General features: G+C 37.8%; 1 protein-coding gene across 2 annotated transcripts in view; it reads left to right on the top strand.

Annotated features, from left to right (window-relative positions):
• RAB28 (RAB28, member RAS oncogene family) overlaps positions 1-14,047 on the top strand; it is a 93,100-nt gene extending 79,053 nt beyond the window's left edge. Inside the window, exons 6-8 of one of the 2 annotated variants that reach the window (XM_074274519.1) lie at positions 3,246-3,323; positions 10,118-10,212; positions 13,076-14,047. In XM_074274519.1, coding sequence (XP_074130620.1) covers positions 3,246-3,323; positions 10,118-10,207 — 168 coding nt within the window. In that variant the 3' untranslated portion in view covers positions 10,208-10,212; positions 13,076-14,047. The remainder of the gene's footprint in view (positions 1-3,245; positions 3,324-10,117; positions 10,213-13,075) is intronic. The other variant, XM_074274518.1, reaches the window with a different exon arrangement.
• The last annotated feature ends 2,202 nt before the right edge of the window (positions 14,048-16,249 follow it).

Here is a 16,249-nt window from a genome sequence, read left to right as displayed (position 1 = left end):
ACCCCACATATACACATCTTTCCACACATGTAAATACATACACCCCCACATATACACACGTCATTCCACACATGTAGATATGTGCATATACCCCCACATATACATAGTCTTTCCACACATGTATATATATATATATATATATATATATATATATATATACACACACACACACACACACACACACACACACACACATATACCCCCCCATATACACATGGTTTCCACATGTAGATATATACATATATACACTCCCCACATACACATACATATTTCCTATCCCTGCTGACTCTAATTAAATTCTGCTCCATCACTTGCCTGGCTATTACTTAACCTTCCCCTACCCAAGGATCCCCGCCACTCCCCGCCTTGTGTTCTTCCTTCACCCTTTGCTTCCCCCTCCAACCATTCTTCTCCTCTTATTACGTTATAGATTTTGGAGGGTGTGATATTCTTTATAGTATGAAGTTCCCTTTTCTGATAACCTCCATTCCTTGTGTTTTACCTACTGTCTCCAGAAATGATTTTGTTTATTGTTTATTTTTACTTATCTGCGAACATGTTGCTTCATTCTAGGAACACATATATTTTTGGAATACAGGGGCTTTTTTGTTATCTTTCCAGCCCCATCTCCAGCATAGTACTTGGCGCCTAGTGTATGTATATATATACACATACACACACACACATATATATATATATATATTTTTTAATTAAATGAATCAAATCTCTTTTGCAGGATGCCCATGGCATGGGGAATATAAACATCTGGAGCTGGAAATCATGTTAGAGAACATTTAATTAAACTTTTAGTTTACAAATGAAAATGATATTCAGAGACTAACTTTCCCAAGGTCGTATGGTACAGCCAGAATTAGAAGTTCATTATATAATAGCATGTATGTAAGTGTGTATGGTTGCATGTAATTATGTATGTGTTTCCTAGGTTAAATTAATAACTCAGCTTAGTTTCCTGGACTAAATCAATAATTTACTTCTATATTATGATTAAGGACATTTTGCACAGTTGTTCCTCTGCTTTGCCCACTGGATTAGCCATAGTCCCTGCAAGTATTAACTCCTCTCTGGATTCAGCTTCTTGCTAAAGAGTTATTTTTAGCAGGTGATTAATTGTCTGTAGCCAGAAGGGTCCAAAGAGGTTGTTTGCCCACAGAGTTGGACTGTGGTTTATAGATATTTGAAAAATCTAAGATCTAAGAAATGTCTTATCATGCCTTTTCTTGGTTTGCAGGTGACAGTAAGCTGCGAAAGAATGATCAATGCCTGGGGTGATGGTATTAGAATAGAAAATTCATTTAGAAAAGTTATAAAAACTATTTAGGACAAATAAGGATTAGGTAAAATATTTAAGGAGAAAGTAAAAAAATGTGGGCCTACAGTTGATCATCAGTTATCATGGTTGTAAAGCTGTTTCTAAAAAGGAAATTATTTCCATTATAAGGAAATTAGGAAGACTTTTAAAGGTGTTTAATTTGTAAGAATAATTAATGTTTCTACTATACTCTGAAAATAAGATTATCAGGTTTAGCACACTTCTCAAACAACAAGAAATGTGAAAAATCTGTTGATAGAAGCATGGAAGCTCTTGAAAGGTTAGATAACAGTAATCACTTAAACTTGGAAGCCACTTTATAATAGGGCAAGAGCTTTCTTTCTCTCTGTTATCCTGTTTGATCCTCACAGTAGCTGTATCTTTATTTGTAAAGATGAGGAAATAATGATAATAACAACTACTAATATTTAAAAAACACTTTATGCCAGTAGTGTGCTAAGCAAATATTGCTTATATTATTATATTTATATATTAAATATAGCTTATATTATAATATTTTATTATAATATAATATAATTATTATATATATTATATATATAATATAATATAATATAATTATTTATTATAATATTTTATTTAATCCTCAACAACAACCCTGATAAGTAGGTAATTTTATTATGCACCTTTTACAAATGAGGAAACTGAGGTAAGTTAGAAGTTAGATGACTTGCTTAGGACCATGCAGCTGGTCAGCAGAGGCCACCAAATTTGAACTCGGGAAATCCTGACTTCCTTTCTAGGGCTCTGCCCACTGTGCCACAACTGTCCTTCTCCTTAAGATAAACAAATGACTAACTCAGATGACATGAGCCTTAGTCCTAGGTCGTGCTCTGGTTTCTACTGGCTACAGACAGGCACCTTTAGTTTAAACCATTAAGGTTTAAAGGAAGGAATACTTTAAAGAAGCAAATTCATTGGCTGTAGGAGTTCCCACAAGTGCCTGGGAGTACTCACATTCTCTGGGAGGATAAGAAGAGGCAGCATTGAACCTGGAAGGAGACAGTCTAGACTGGGACATTGAGTTTGGACGGCAGTCTGGTTTTGAGTCAAAGAGAAGACATCCCGTAGATTCTCAAGTCCAGCAATCCCACACTTTTGGAGGGGAAGGCTCCAGAAGCCTCCCAAGAAACCTGCTCACCGAGGAAAAGGAGATACAGAAAAAGAAACCTCCTCCCAGAGAAGGATTATAACTTAGAGACGACAGAACTTGACAACAATCAATTTAAAGAATATTTTTCATGAGATGAGAAATGAGAAATTGAAGTCAATAGATATATATAGCTCACTTAAGGAACTTAGAGGATGAACGTCAAAAATTAGTTTGGACCTATCCATTTGTAAGCTCTTACGAGATTATGAACCACTTCTCAATTTTACAGTATTATTTAAAAAGGCTGTAATTTATTCAAATATAAGAGCTGTGATTTTTTTTGTGGGAAGAAATAATTTCCAGCCCAATTATTCCTGATTAGTATGAATAAAGAGCCCTGGAAATAGTTGGAATATTCAAATTTGCACTGCCTGTATTCGTTGGGCTTGAATCAGTGAACATATTTTACATAATTATTATTTTGAATAGTGCAAATTCAAAAACATGCAACCATTCTATGAGATTCATTATTCTTACTAATCGGGTGTGATCTTTGAAGACTGTTAAGGGAGATATCTTCAAGTTCATTTTAACAGTCTGGTATACCCTATGGTAGCTTTAAAGTTATGATTTAACCATTTTAATATAGTGACACTGCCTTTTCCAGATACCTCATTTTCAGAATTGCACAGGACGTCACATTTTTGCAACCGTCACTGTTTAGAGGTGAAAAAAACTTGATGTATTTAAAGGTAATTTGAGGATGTCTGCTTTTAATTATTTTTACGCTATTTTTTGTTACAGGTCTTCCTGTGTTTTCAGAGAGTTGCTGCTGAAATCCTTGGAATCAAATTAAACAGGGCAGAAATTGAACAGTCACAGGTGATTGTCTTGAATATTATGTTTTAAACATAATTTCAAGAAGTTTTTTAGGTTCTTCTTACATTTCTGTGGTATATCTTCAGAAACTCTGTATCAGGGTTTTGTCGCTGAAAGAAGTGAAAAACATTCTTTCTATGAAAATTGAAAAGATTTGTTTTTTAGTTGAATTTTTTTCTTTAAGACATAGTAAACTTGATAAAATAGTGAAACCCAAGAGTTATAATTTGTGAAATTTCATTTTGAATTAAGTTAAAGTTATTTTATATTACTTTTAGGTATAAATAGACTGAACTCAGTAATAACAACATCAAAAGGTGAATATTTAATTTGCTACAGAGAACAAACTTCAAAAGTATTAACTTGCATACCAAGTTCCTGTGTTATTACACTTTATTTCCTAACATATATTTATTGAAGTCCTACACTTCTACTTGGCCTTCATTAGCCTTCATTAGCCTACTGAATGTCGTTCAAAGTTGCAAAATGACCGTTCTTTAAAAAACAAACAGTTCTATATATCTGATTCTTGATAATTTGAGATGGGTTTTCCATGTATCTGGATGAGTGGTTTTCCTTTCCCCTCTTTTTTGTGGGGGGTGTGTGTGTGTGTGTGTGTGTGTGTGTGTCTGTGGGGGGGGGTGAGAGAGAAAGAAAAATATTTTCTCTTTTTTTTCAGTCCTTTTCCATCTTTCTGGCGCTATTCATATCTTCATTTCAAGACATAAAGGATCTCTAATTTTGTTGGTCCGTGTGCTCTTTCCCCCACCACAGACCATAACTCTTCTAGAACTTAGCAGATCGCTTTTGTGTAACTTTGTCCATGTAATTTGTAAACCTTTAATTCAGCAGGCATTCGCTAAGGGCTGATGACATGCAGGGCACTGTGCTGGGGGCTACCAGAACAGGGAGAGAGACAACAGCATTTGCTCTTGTGGATCTTAACCAGGCTGGTGAGAAGCTTCCAGGCTCCTTAGATTCACCAGTCCCCCATAGTCTGCTAGAACTTGCCAGGCCTTACACTGTGCTGGGAGAACTTCCCTCCCTGCCTTGGGCTATGGTGAGGCTCGAAGGGGTAACATGAAGAAGCCCTTGATTAATTTGAACATGGCAGCTAGGTGGTGCAGTGGTGAGAACCCAGGACTTGAAATCAGGAAGACTCATCTCCCTGAGTTCAAATCCAGCCTTAGACACTTACTAGCTGTGACCCTGGAGAAGGAAATGGCAGAATCTCTGCCAGGAAATCCCCAAATGGGTTCATTGTCAAGTGGGACATGAGTGAAATGACCTAAGTTGAAATGATTCTTGCTGCACAGTGACCCTTCCCAAGCTTCCATGGTTCTGCTGTCGGCACACAGATTTAATAACATAGGATCGCATCCTAACCTTCCTGAGGCTTCACAGGGATGACTTTAGTGTGGGGTAATTAATATTGCCAAGGAGAGTTCTGCTAGACTCCCACTGGTTAGCCCTTGTAGTGAATTCTCTGGTAGTTTATTCTAATGAACAAACATAATAAAGGAATTAACTTTGTTCCAGACAGAGCAAGCATTCTCTTCTACATGAAGCTTCTTCTGATCCCTCCCCCCCCGCCCCAGCTACTTAGCCCTTCCTCCTCAGTGGGGGTATATTTACAAATCATATTTTTATTTGCTTTTAATTCTCTTCATATTGATTATTTATCTATCTTTGTATTTTCCTGATGGAATATAAATTCCATATATGTAGGGATTGCTATATTTTTTTTTTGTATTTGTGTTTTTGCAGCCTAGCACAATGCCTAGCACATAGTAGGTACTTAATATATATTGAATGATTAAAAATCAGAAAGTTTTAACTTGAATTCATCACGGAACTCTGGGCTCTTTTGTGCTACTGCGTGAAAAGTGTTTCATAATTATATTATGCTTTTTCAATGACTTTTGATATTAAATGTTCAGGAAATAATTCAAGGTTCTATATGTTTATCAGATTGGGGGATGAATTTTTTTTAACCACCTTTATTTTAATAAGATAATCTGTTAACAAGAACTTAATTTCACATCACCAAATTCCACATATTTTTTTTCCTCTGGTTTGTAATATTTATTCATCAAAATGTGGCCTAAGCCATGTGGAAACTGAGGGGAAACTTTTTAAAAGAGAAGAAATTTAAACTTTAAAAAATATATATTGTTATTTTATTTATTTATTTATTTTTAATATATATTGTTAACAAACACCAAATGAATAGAGTATTTGCAGGTACATAGAATAGAAAAAAGAGGATTGTGTATGAAAGCACAGGACTGTTAGCTATGGTTCATTTTTCTTTTCAAAGTATATAAAAAAATCAACTTAGAGTTTCAAAGCCTGTCTGGCAGTATTTCTGTTCTGTTCTTTTAAGAAAGAAGAATGTAAAATAAAGTAGGATTCTTATTTGTTTTTTATTTTTTAAGTAGCATTCTTAAAGAAAATTGTTCAAAACTGACAGATGCGACTTAAATGAATTTTGTTTTTGCACTAATTTTTGCACTTTATATATATATATAATGTTCCTATAAGTCTCTCTGACCTTTTCTTCTCTCCAAATATAACACAGTAGTGCTTACTAACTTGTATATATTGATATAAAAATTTTAATAATGGAGTATATTCTAAAATTTAGACTTTTAAATGTGGTGAACAGCATGTGTGATTGACAACAATAAATTTATTTTCCTTCACTTGCACGTACAATGAAGACATGCTTTCTACTCCCACTTCCTGTGAACTTTTTCTAGTCATTCATTCATGCAGTCCGCAAAAGTTTTCAGTAAACATAAGTACTCCTATGTGCAAGGTCTCACGCCAGCTTCTGGGTAATGTAAACATGAGAATTACATTTCCTGTCCTGAAGAGTTGGGATGGATGTAGGATGCATCCAGGTAAGTGTGAGACAGGAATGGTGGAGGCTCAGAATGCTTTCAGAGCGTGGATTCGATGGAGTCAGGAAAGGTTTTCCCTGAGGAGATTTTGCACTGAAGAACCATCTGATGAAAGAAGCACATGGAAGGCCCTTTGGCGCTTTTTGATCGCTTCTTGGACATTATTCTGGCATTAGTGTCCTTGAGTATGAGTCCGGAGGAGGAGCCTGCGGTCCGAGACACCAGATGTGGTTCTTGGCTTGAAGGGAGAAGACTTTGAGTTCTCTTGGTGGGCTTAGAATGGAGAGATCTAGAAGAGACCCCGGGGAAGAAGAGCGAGCATGCTTGGTTTTTGATTGGTTAAATGGGCAGGTGGACAAGGAGACAGAGACCTTGAAGCTTGGCATGGTGGGATGTCTGCCAGCAGGCCTTGGACTTCGGCATTTTCAAGGACTTTCACAAAGCAGCTTTGCGGCTGAGTCCCAGAAAGGAAAGTTGGACGAATTTGAATTTACTTCAGATATTGAGGGAAGTTTGGAGTTTCAGTTGAAGATGCATTTTTCCTTTGATCTATTAAGGATTTTTCTTATAGGTGTCATGGAACCCTCAGAGCTTCCCTGCCAAAACAGAGCCTGTTAATGAATGGAAAAGCCACTTATGTAGACAAGGTAGCTGGAGTCTTCCGAGTGTCCCTGCTCTTCCCCCCTCCGGACTTTTGGACAAACGTTTGCTCACGCTCAGAAGGTGCCCTCTCCTTGCGGCTCCTTCTTCAAGCCTGGAGTCTCCTTCCTTTGATGGGCCATGTCTCCCAGGAAGCCTTTCGGTGTCCCCCTGGGTGGTAGCGCTCTTCACACACAGACACACAAGATACGAAAGTAGTTCCGACAAGTTCCCACCCCCCCAGTTGAACCTCCTGGGTCTGGGTCTGGAGGGCGAGGGCCCGAAGGGTGGCAGTTCCATGTGCCTGCTACCCTCCCGGCCCCGGGGCCTCAGCCAGGCTGCCTTGTGTGCCTGGGGGCGCAGATAACTTCATCCGGTTTGATCATGAGAAGGAGAACATCTCATAGACGGAAGCATTTCTAAGAGGAGTCTGGGGGCTCCAGACTCTATCCTGGATGACGTCTCTTAACCTCACTTTCAAAATGAAAATTTGCTTTCACAAAAATAGATGCCCCCAAACATGTCCTAGAACTAGCTCACACAGCGGGAGATTCCAAGTTTCCTATTGGCTTCCTCATTGCTGTGTGCTTGCTAATTAGGCAAAGATTTTTGTGTATATGGGAGGTGGAGGTAAGGAGGTCGCATTTGGACTTTGGATTATGTTGGTCATGTATCGAAAGCCCGAGGATTAGAGAATAATTGGTGATTTTGCATTTGGCACCAAAAACAAAGTTTCTGACATCAAATAGTTAGTGGGAAAGGACAAAAGACATGTGAACAAAGGCCCTTTCTTGAATGGGGAATTGAGCAGGGTCTTGGTGATGGTCTTTCTGACACAGACACGCCACACATCACTGTGGCAAAAGTGCAGTGCTTGCAGGAGAAGTGCTGCCCCCTTCTGTTTGCACCTTGTGTCAATGTGCTGAAAAGGGAAGTCCTTCAGTTACAGTGCTGATAGAAAGGGACTGTGACCCAGCTCAGTGAGCCTGCTCTGTTTACAGGATGGGCTGTAAGGCAGCATGTGGGGGGAGATTAATGAATTCCTAACTTGACTACAAAAACTTTTTATTCTCCATGGAGAATTTAGTTTAAGAAAAAAACAACTAGATTTTGAGAGATTAGTAATTATATATCCCTTAATCATACTTTTTTCCCCCCTAGCAGTTGGTAACATGGTCACTGATAACATTAGATCAAGAATTTTTAAAAGGAAATGAGTCTTTTTCTCTGGGATAAGATGGTAGGAAGTTCATCAACTACTATTTAATATGTTCTCCTCCCTGTCTTTTATCAAAGTTTTCTCATTAATTCAGTATATATTCAAATGTTGGTGAAATATGAGAAAACAGCATGTAAACATTTGCGGGGGTGGAGCTGGGGGATCCAGTTAGGGGTTGGAGCTTTGCCCTGGGGTCAGCTGCCTCCTTTGGGACACGGGACCCTGTCTGACTTCCCCAGCTCTTGAGGTTAGAGCGGCCTCTAGGCCCATTTCTGCTGACCCTCCTTCCCTTGTAACCCCCCGATGAGAGTGGGGGGCATTTGGTGCTGCTCTGCTTGGAGAAAGGGAGTTTTCTTCTTGGGCGCTCCTTATACCCATGATGTTGGGTCTTGGGACTAAGCCTCAAATGTGGAAGTTCTTCAGATGAATAGCATTGCAAAGCTCAAACATAGAGCTTTTATTTTTTTTTTTTTCTCCTGAGGCAATTGAGGCTAAGTGACTTGCCTAAGGTCACACAGCTAGGATGTGTTAAGTGTCTGTGTCACATTTGAACTCAAGTCCTCCTGACTTTAGGGTTGGTGCTCTATCCACTGCACCACCTACCTGCCCCTTATTTTGTATTTTTCACAGTCATTTGTTAAATAATTGCTTTTTTGTAGTTACATAATGGCTCCTTCAAGCTGCAGCTCATGCTTTCTTGTAAGGAAGTTTGAGGATCCCTGCCCATACTGGTGCCCTCCTTTTTGGGTACCAGTCTTCACTGCCAGCCCATCCCTCCTAAGTGACCCCCATCTCCTAGTACTCTAGACCACACTTCATGACTAAATATGGCAGACAGAAGGTCAGCCTGCCTTCCCCAGAGCACCTCTCACTCATGACCTCATACAGCTGGGCTCTGGCCTCTTTCAGTATTTATTCTGTCCAGACTTCTATATGTCTGTACATCCCTCTTTAAGAATAAAGATTAAAAAAAAATACCGTGCCTCTTCAGCACCTTGTACCCAGAACGCCTTTCTTAATATTTTATGTGTTAGCCCTGTCCTTAAGAGCTGTAGGAATGGAAATTCTAATAGCCACTGGGATGTAGATAGAGCTTCACAGCTACAAGGCCTTTCACGTGTATTATCTCATTTGAACTTCGAAACAAGGCAATTCAAGGATTGGATTTTAGGATTTTAAGATTTAGTTCTGGAAGAAATGTTAGAATTCATCAGGAGTGATTCCCTCCTTTAACAGGTAAGGAAACGAAGGGATTCAAAAAGATCTTTTGAACCCTCACCAGAGCTCTTTCTCTCAGAACCCTTTTTTCTCTACCCTTGCTTTCATTGGGAAAACATTTTCATTTGTGTTGCTTTAAGTAACTGCTATTAACATTTTAGAGAAATGGAACGTCTTATTAGCTGTACAGAGCCCAATGGAGATTTGCCTTTATAAATTTGGAACCCATCTTAAAATTTTTAAATGAACCTGCTTTTTGCTGAGTTTCTGGGCGATGTGATGAGAGTGGTCGTGAGGGCATGAGAAGGAATGTAATGAAAAATAGACATTTTCTCATGACTGAAAAGGCGACTGAGTAAAAAAGTTCACATGATAAATATCTAATGCATATAATATTCTTATTAATCCCTAATAGAAAAAAGTCTGACCATTCACATTGGTTTGTATTCTGGATGTGTGTACTAAGGCAGTCCCCAAGACTGTATGTTCTGTAGACTCAGTATGCAGTTCTCCATTTTGATATTTAACTAAATAGGATGATAAAGAAAATTAGCTCCTGGATCTTTATTCCTTTTCTTTCCTTATTTATGTTCATATTTTCCTATATCCTTGGCTACTAGTCAAATGTGTGTTGATTTTCTTTATTTGTTCTTTCTGGAATATTCATTCTTTTTTTTTCAGTTATTGAATTTTCTTTCTTTGTCTTTTTTCTCCCTTCTGTTTTCTCTCTCTGTCTCTTTCATCCCCTTCCCCCCCCCCTTTTTTTTTAAATTCTTCATTCTTCTCGTTTGTCTATTGTGTACGGGATTTGACAGCATATTGTCAGGGCAGAAATAGTGGCGTATCCGGAAGAAGAGAATCAGCAGCTCACCTCTACGCAGAGTAAAACCTGTTCTTTACAGTAGTACAGGTATTGGAGAAATTATTGCAATTGTGGGTGGGGAAAAAGGGTAGTAGAGGTAATTGAAGCCAAATAGCTTTTTGCTTTCTAGGACTTATGTTTCTATAATAGTTTTACCAACAGGAAGTCACTATAACAGGGACTTTTGCAGATCGATAGCATATCAGCTTTGTTTAAAAACTTTTTAAAAAATTGGCCCTTAGTGAAAGGGTTACAGTTTAAACAAGATTTTACAGACAAATGAACGATGTTTCAAAACTGAGTTTATAAATGTTTTTTCGATCAGTGAAGCAAAAAATTGAAGCAGCTACTTGGTAATTCAGCTCTCAGCAATTTAACTGAAACCAGTGATAAATTTTTTTGGTTTGTTTTATTTTCAGATGCTTATTTCTGTGTGTAGATATAAAAGAAAATATTAAATCATTGAGAATGCTTTGCTTGAAGTTACCACTTAAAAGGGAACACTGTTCTTAATCGAATTCTTTTTTTGAAAGTTGCTTCCTTAAAGTTGCGTGTGTTTTTGTGGTACTGACTTTGCCATAGCCTACAGTAATGTGTTACTGGGAAGTTAATTAGGACTATTTCAAAATTGCTTATGGCTTCCAAGGGAGAACTCCCCTCTTATTCCGAAAGTCTTTTACAGTTTACAGTGTGTCTCCACAAACTCTCGAAGCTCTCCCTAGTGTGTACCCCCTGCCTTATACAGGGACAATGGGTGCTTTAAGTGTTGTATTTAAGATAGGTAATAGAATTTCCACTAGTTGGCTCCTAAAGTCATACAGCTAGGAAGTAGCAGAACTAGAAAATGGACTCCACAACCCTGACCCCTTAGTTCACTGCTTTTCTCACCATACCATGCTGTTTCTCAATTCAAAGCACAATTATTGGCACCCAAGAGTGTATTAATGCCCCAGACTCAGGATGGGAACTTTTTGTAGAGTAGAACAATAGTTTTATAAATATTCCAGCACTTCAAAGGATCCAATTTTTGATATGGGTGAGCTCCTCTTTTAGCACAGGTTTCAGCCCTCCTACCTCTTTAATAGATGATTTTTTTAGTTGCTAGGATAAGAAAAACAGAAACAAACTTTGGGGTCAACCATATGCCCAATTTTTTAGTAAATACTTCTAAAATATATCAAGCCAAGTCTATGTTAGCTAGAGATGGATCTCTGACAATTTTTATTATATTTTTCTTTCTGAAAGGTCCATTTCTACTCTAACATTTTATAATGGTGACTTTGCTTTTGGGTCACATAGAAGCCTAACATTGTTCATTAAATAAAGCTGATAAGAAGATTCATTGTAAACTAGGCTGGACTGAGTTTTTTAATCTAGTTAAGTTTGTCTGATATTCAAGAAATATGATAGAGCTCTTACCTAGTGTCCTTCTTGCAGTCTCTATTAAGTAGTTAATAGAATATGGATCCCGTTAAGTAATGAAAGGGTGAAAATAAGATGTTAGGTATATTTGCATTCAGTGTGTGTATATTCATATAATCAGTGGATTATAATAAACCATTATTATTTGGATTTAAAGCACAGTCCTTTAAAAAACATTTATCCTGTAAACCCCAAGATATCTTTTGAGGTTTCAGCAACCAAAATGTATATCCCTTAGGGCAGAGTATCTCCTGCCTCCTTTCCTTTTCCCTTCTTCCCTCCCTTTGTTCCTTCTTCCATTCCTCACTTCTTCCTTTCCATTTTCCCTCCCTCTATTCCTCCTTCCCTTTTCCCCTGCTTTCTCTCACTTCCTTCCCCCTTCCCTTCCTGCTTCTTTGCTTCCTTTTCTTTTATCTTTTCTTCCTCCCTCCTTCTTCTTCCATCTCTTCCATCTATCCTTCTGTTCCACCTGCAGGTACTCTGCCTAAAGGAATATAAATTTTGATTGATGAAACCTCTCTTGGAGTTTACTGGCTCAATTTCTTTTTTAAGGACCCTACCTTAATTTTGAATTACTCTGACTCTCTTTGATTGACCACCCGTTGGTCCCAAGTCAACCCTCATTTGGTCATTGTTTGGGCTCTGATTGGCTTAGAGTGAATGTAAATAGCAATTGTTTCTTTATTGGCTAGAAATCCTGAGGGTCTTTGCTTCCCAGAATTTTTTTTTGACCTTAAGAAGTCATTCTGCCTCATTTCTTATTTAGACTTATGGGTGTTACCTCAGAAAAACAGACACATTAAACCGAGGTCTCTCCCACTGTATCCATGACTGTGTCCGATCTTCTTGATCTGTATATTGTGTCATGACATCACCTCCCTGATGTCATGGTCCCCTTTGAAAACTCAGCCACAGCAGTTCTTAGTATTCTAAATTTTCCAAAATGAGATTTAAGCCCTGAGTGTTTGTATTTCACACTCTGATAGGAACATGTTGCTATACAATAACAACTTCCTCATTTGCAAAAGATTCTGCAACGATAACAAAAGGATTGTAATGATTAATGGCATATGGCATTGTCATGGAAACACAATGGTTTTTCTGCCATTGAAACTTGATGAGCCAAAATAACGCTACCCAAACAAATACTTACAATGGTTAATTTAGATTTTCGTGATAATTTAATCATGTTTAGTTCACGAGTAAGATCGTTTCAATAGAATTACAGAAAAATTACACACACACTTCAATTTCCTGCACATGTTTGCTTCTGAGCTAATGCAAGGTACTGCTGAAGCATGATTTTATAGGCAGTTGATCACTATAATAGTTTATTTTAATCAGTTCTTTTGGTATTGGTAAGAATACTTCAGTTAAAGCAAACTCAGCAAAGTTCACAAAATAAAAATAGTAGAGCTGTTTCTAAATTGTGCTTGTTTCTGATATTCCAATAATAACTTTTTTGTTTGTTTGTTTTTTTCTATGACAGAGGGTGGTGAAGGCAGATATTGTAAACTACAATCAGGAGCCTGTGTCAAAAACTATTAACCCTCCTAGAAGCTCGATGTGTACAGTTCAGTGAACACATTTTCCTTTCTAATGATCAGTTTGGCAGGCTGCACACCTCTTACACGGATGGGCTCAAGGACTGCTAAGAACTTTTAACAGTGGCCATCTTTATAGCACAAAAAGAAAAACACAACAAAACAGCTCACCACATCGTTTGTGTTGCCAAGTGGCAAGCAGTTTCTTGAATTGTCAAGAAGTCAGCCTCTGGACCACACATGTTGATCCCCCAAATCGAGAGGTTGTTCTTTGGAGTTAGACTGCTTCTTTGGAGATAGTGATGTTTATATTCTTTAAGGATGTCTACATGTCTTTAACCAATGTTTCCATAAATTGGACTGTCTATATTTGAAAACCACCCAAGTCCAAACAAGGTATTTTGCCACAAGACTGTCTGATTCTGTGGTTTAAACTCAAATGTAACAGTGAAATTCAGATGCTGTTGTCAGAGAAAAACAGTGAAATGAATAATATATTTTATCTAGAAATAATTTAGAAAGAATTCCTTTGGTATATATAGAGTGATCAAAATTGTACAAAGCTGTATCTAATTGAAAATGCTTAAAATAAAGCTCTAATAATATTTTTTCATTTAAAAAAAGGTCTTAAATTGTTCATATTGTAGTTGGACACTCACTGAGAGTGAGTATTTGATATTGTATTTTTCTTACTGTATCATGGTCATTATGTATTGTCTAAAAGTCAGGTTAGATTGCTTTATGAATTTTGATCAACATTAACCAGCTATAATATGAAGTGTTTTTTTTTTTCATAAAATGTTTGCTTAGTTATGTGCTTAAGATGAGTTATGATGTATTGCTGGATCAATGTGGATCAGACTGTACCTGATGTTCAAATATTCTTTTTCTCCCTCAAATAAATTTATTTAAATCACTCCTATTTGAGTAATACGTCAGCTACCTTGCTTTATCCAAGCAGGGCACAAAATCTATTTGGATATTGTATTTTAAAAAGCCCATCAACGGGCAATTGTTTGAAGACTATCCTGTCTACTTTGGGAGAGGCTTTTCTCTAGCATGGCTGAAGGGTCATGGGTTTTTCAGTCATGACATCTCTCAAAGATCATCTGTTAAAATATGTGAAAGGTTCTTATCTATATCATTCACTTTTCAAACTTGGAAGAACTAACAGGAGGAATTGCTGCTCTGGATTCGATTCTTGTCAGTATGGAAGAACTAAAGTGGAAATGAGGGAAACCTTGGGGATGAGGGATCACAGCATAGAATTTGGGATGGAAAAGTAGACGTCATCTGACATGCAATCTAAATTTTGTGAAAGTAGATTTCAAGAAGGCTAGGTAGAATGTCATATTTCCAAAGGATATATCAGTCTGGTAGGGATGGACAAGAAATCCTGGACACACAAAGAGGAATAATTATGCTGAGGGGAGAATGGAGAACTGATCAATATGAATTTATTTTATTTTATTTTAATAGTTTTTATTTACCAGATCTATGCATGGGTAATTTTACAACATTGACAATTGCCAAACCTTTTGTTCCAATTTTTCCCCTTCCCCCTCCCCCCATGGCAGGTTGACCAATACATGTTACATATGTTAAAGTATCAGTTAAATACAATATATGTATACATGTCCAAACAGTCGTTTTGCTGTCCAAAAAGAATCGGACTTTGAAATAGTGTACATTTAGCCTGTGAAGGAAATCCAAAATGCAGGTGGACAAAATTAGAGGGACTGGGAAATCTTATGTCATCTCCCAGAGTTCTTTCGCTGGGTGTGGCTGGTTCCGTTCATTACTGCTCTTTTGGAACTGATTTGGTTCATCTCATTGTTGAAAATGGCCACGTCCATCAGAATTTGATCAATATGAATTCAAAAGAAATTGACCAACTTCGTTTTGAAAGGTATGTATAGAAGATGTTAGTAAAAGAAGGTAGTGGAGGGAACACGAGCGAAGGATGGTCTTAGAAAAGTGCTGAGAGTTAAATCACAGAATGAGCTGGGACCAACAAGTATTTAAGGGGCCATGGTGGAGGCGGGGTTAAAAGTCAAAGGGAAGTTCCTGCCCTCCAGGAACTTATATTCCCGGGCCAGAGGAGAGGGTACAATATGCTCGCATACAGATTTATACAAAAAACCATTCAAGGCCAGACACTAACTTCCCTGTACGGGGAAGGCAGAAGCACGTGGAACAGCCAGGAGAGACCTGTGGCAGAAGGTAAATCAAAAAAGCGACCGGCATAGGATGTCATGGTGGAGGGGAGAAGGTCAGTGTGACTGGACCACAGAATACATACAGGGGAGAAATTATTTTAAGACTGAGAAGGGAGGATGGAGACAGGCTGAAAAGAGCTTTAAATGTAAAACAAGTTTATATTTGACCCCAGAAATAATAGGGAGCATTCATAGTTAGGGGGAGGGAGTGATACAGGCAAATCTGTACCTTAGTCATTTTGGTGGATAAGCGAATTAGCATGAAGAGAGAATTGCAGGGAACAAAACTATTAAAATAGTTGAGGCAAGAAGCAATGGGATGATGACAATGAGAATGGATATAAACATGAAGTATTTGGATATGTAGGGAGAGAGGAAGTAACGAAGTATCTTCACCAGAAATAGGAAGACAATTCAGAAGTGGGGTAGCTTCAGAGGGAAGGTAATGCAGCCATATTTCAGAGAGATTGTGGGTTTGCTTTAAGACAATCACAGGAAAGCAAATCTCACAAAGTCACAGGAATTGTGGGGTTTCTAGGTGCATGTAAGTTATGTTTATACCATACACGGTCTTTTAAGTGTGCAATAGTATGCTTAAACATGTACATAATTAAATTGCTAAAAACCGTAAACCATTTGCTGAAACTTCCGCAAATCATAGCCTTTTTGCTGGTGGATGTTGCTGATGATCGCGGTGGCTGCTGACGGTTGGGTGGCTTGGCGATTTCTTAAAATGATACAATAGTGAAAGATTTCTCTCTAGCATGTTTGATAGCATTTTACCCACAGTGAAACTTTCTTCAAAAGTGGAGTCAGTCTCCTCCAACCCTACTCTCAACTTAAGTTTTGGTAATATTCAATTTTGTTGTGTTGTAGGGAATAAGAAGACTTGAGCAGAGG

The sequence above is a fragment of the Sminthopsis crassicaudata genome, chromosome 6, assembly GCF_048593235.1.
Source record: "Sminthopsis crassicaudata isolate SCR6 chromosome 6, ASM4859323v1, whole genome shotgun sequence".
NCBI classification, from domain to species: Eukaryota; Metazoa; Chordata; class Mammalia; order Dasyuromorphia; family Dasyuridae; genus Sminthopsis; species Sminthopsis crassicaudata.
Note: the sequence above shows the minus strand (reverse complement) of the source record. Positions and strands in the feature narration are given on the sequence as shown.